At 64.3% G+C, this 1,619-nt stretch overlaps 1 protein-coding gene across 1 annotated transcript; it reads right to left on the reverse strand.

Moving 5' to 3' along the window:
* Positions 1-161: 161 nt before the first annotated feature.
* On the reverse strand, positions 162-1,422 carry HROB (homologous recombination factor with OB-fold). The gene is made up of 6 exons (XM_010726782.3): positions 1,262-1,422; positions 1,073-1,181; positions 919-1,004; positions 737-844; positions 477-666; positions 162-396 (listed from the first exon to the last, which is right to left on the reverse strand). The coding sequence occupies exons 1-6, from the start codon at positions 1,340-1,342 to the stop codon at positions 323-325; spliced, it is 648 nt and encodes a 215-aa protein (XP_010725084.1). The 5' UTR covers positions 1,343-1,422; the 3' UTR covers positions 162-322.
* Between the last annotated feature and the right edge of the window lie 197 nt (positions 1,423-1,619).

Raw genomic sequence — 1,619 nt, forward strand, 5'->3', positions numbered from 1 at the left:
GGGAGCGTGGCCTGCGGGTGGGTGCAGCACGGGGGGGGGTTTGTGGGGTCAAATCTCGCAGGGTGAATGGTTTTGTGGGTTTGGGGCGTGTGGGGAAACCCCACGTGAAGGGTTTTGGGGGCTGAGGGTGGAATGAAGCAACGGCGAGAGAGGAGAGCAGAACCAACAGCCCTTTAATGGGGGGTGGGGTGCCGGGGGGGGCGGTGGGGATGGGGGCTGCAGGGCTCCTCAAACACAACAAAGGCACAGAGGGATGGGACGCAGGCAGAGCGGCACCCGAGTGCTCTCAGCACCGTGCCAGCAGTGCGTGCAGCTCCCGAGCTCAGCAGCAGTCATCCTGGGCTGGGGCTGAGAAGAAATCCTCGGGGAGATCTCGCAGGAGTCCATCCAAGTCGTCTGCAGGGGACAGAAGGAGGGAAGGTGTCAGCGTGGGAGTGGTTTTTGGGAGCCTTTCCCACGGGATGCTCATTCCTCACCCAGGTCAGCTGCATTGCAGCCATCGCTCCCTGCAGGCTCCTGCTGCGTGGGCTCCTTGCTCTGTGGGTGCAGCCCGGAGCCTCGGGGCGGCTGCTGAGTGTCAGAGCTGCTCATCCTCAGCAGGTCCCCATCCCCGCGTGCAGGGATGTGGTGCGGGATGGGGGCAGAACGCTCCTGGGATGACGAGACCTGTAAGAGCCGAGCTGCTGGAGCTCCTCTGATAGGAGGCACCATCCCTCCCTGCTCACCCCCGACTCACCTCCTGCTGCGAGAGCCCCACGTCGGGCTCAGGGCTGTAGATCCTCAGCAGGTTGTTGGGGGTGACGTTGAGGTAGTGGTTGCGGTGGGACGGGGAGAAAACGCCCACCTGAGGGGACAGAGCCGTGGGTTGGGGCAGAGCTGGGGGGGGATGGGAGGGGGGGCTGCCCACCTGCCTCGTACCTGCTTCAGCAGCAGCACAGCACCGGGCTTCAGCTCGCCCTGCCGCTCCTCCAGCAGCAGGCGATGCAGCGTGCCCTGCATCTCCCCTGTGGGCGAGGACGGGGGTTATGGGGAGTGCTGGGATGGGATGAGGATGGGCTCTGAGGGCTCTCACCAGTCGGGTCCCGGAATACAGCCCCGGCATCAACGCTGCTCCTGCTGAGGCTTTTGATCATCACGGCCATGCTGGGCACTTTGTTCTTCGGGAGCTGCTTCAGCGCTGCCTGCGTGCACCGACCTCATAGCACTGCAGCACCCGGGAGGGGGGAAACGGGGGGTGGGGGAGGGATGGGGCAGAGCTCACCTTGCGCAGCACCATAACCACGCTGTAGGTCCTGAGGAAGCAGCTGGGGTCCCTCTCATCCACACCCAGCTCCGTCTTCATGGTCAGCCAGGGGCCCTTCCCGAAATCCTCTTCTGGAGGTGGTGGGGAGCTGGGCAGCTCCTGGGGGTGCAGCAGAGCAGCGGTCAGAGCTGTGTGCGCCCCATATAGAGCTGTGTGCGCCCCATATAGAGCTGCGTGCGCCCCATATAGAGCTGTGTGTGCGCCCCATAGAGAGCTGTGTGTGCGCCCCATAGAGAGCTGTGTGTGCGCCCCATAGAGAGCTGTGTGTGCGCCCCATAGAGAGCTCTGTGTGCGCCCCATAGAGAGCTCTGTGTGC

This window comes from Meleagris gallopavo, unplaced genomic scaffold (assembly GCF_000146605.3).
Source record: "Meleagris gallopavo isolate NT-WF06-2002-E0010 breed Aviagen turkey brand Nicholas breeding stock unplaced genomic scaffold, Turkey_5.1 ChrUn_random_7180001855709, whole genome shotgun sequence".
Taxonomy (NCBI): domain Eukaryota; kingdom Metazoa; phylum Chordata; class Aves; order Galliformes; family Phasianidae; genus Meleagris; species Meleagris gallopavo.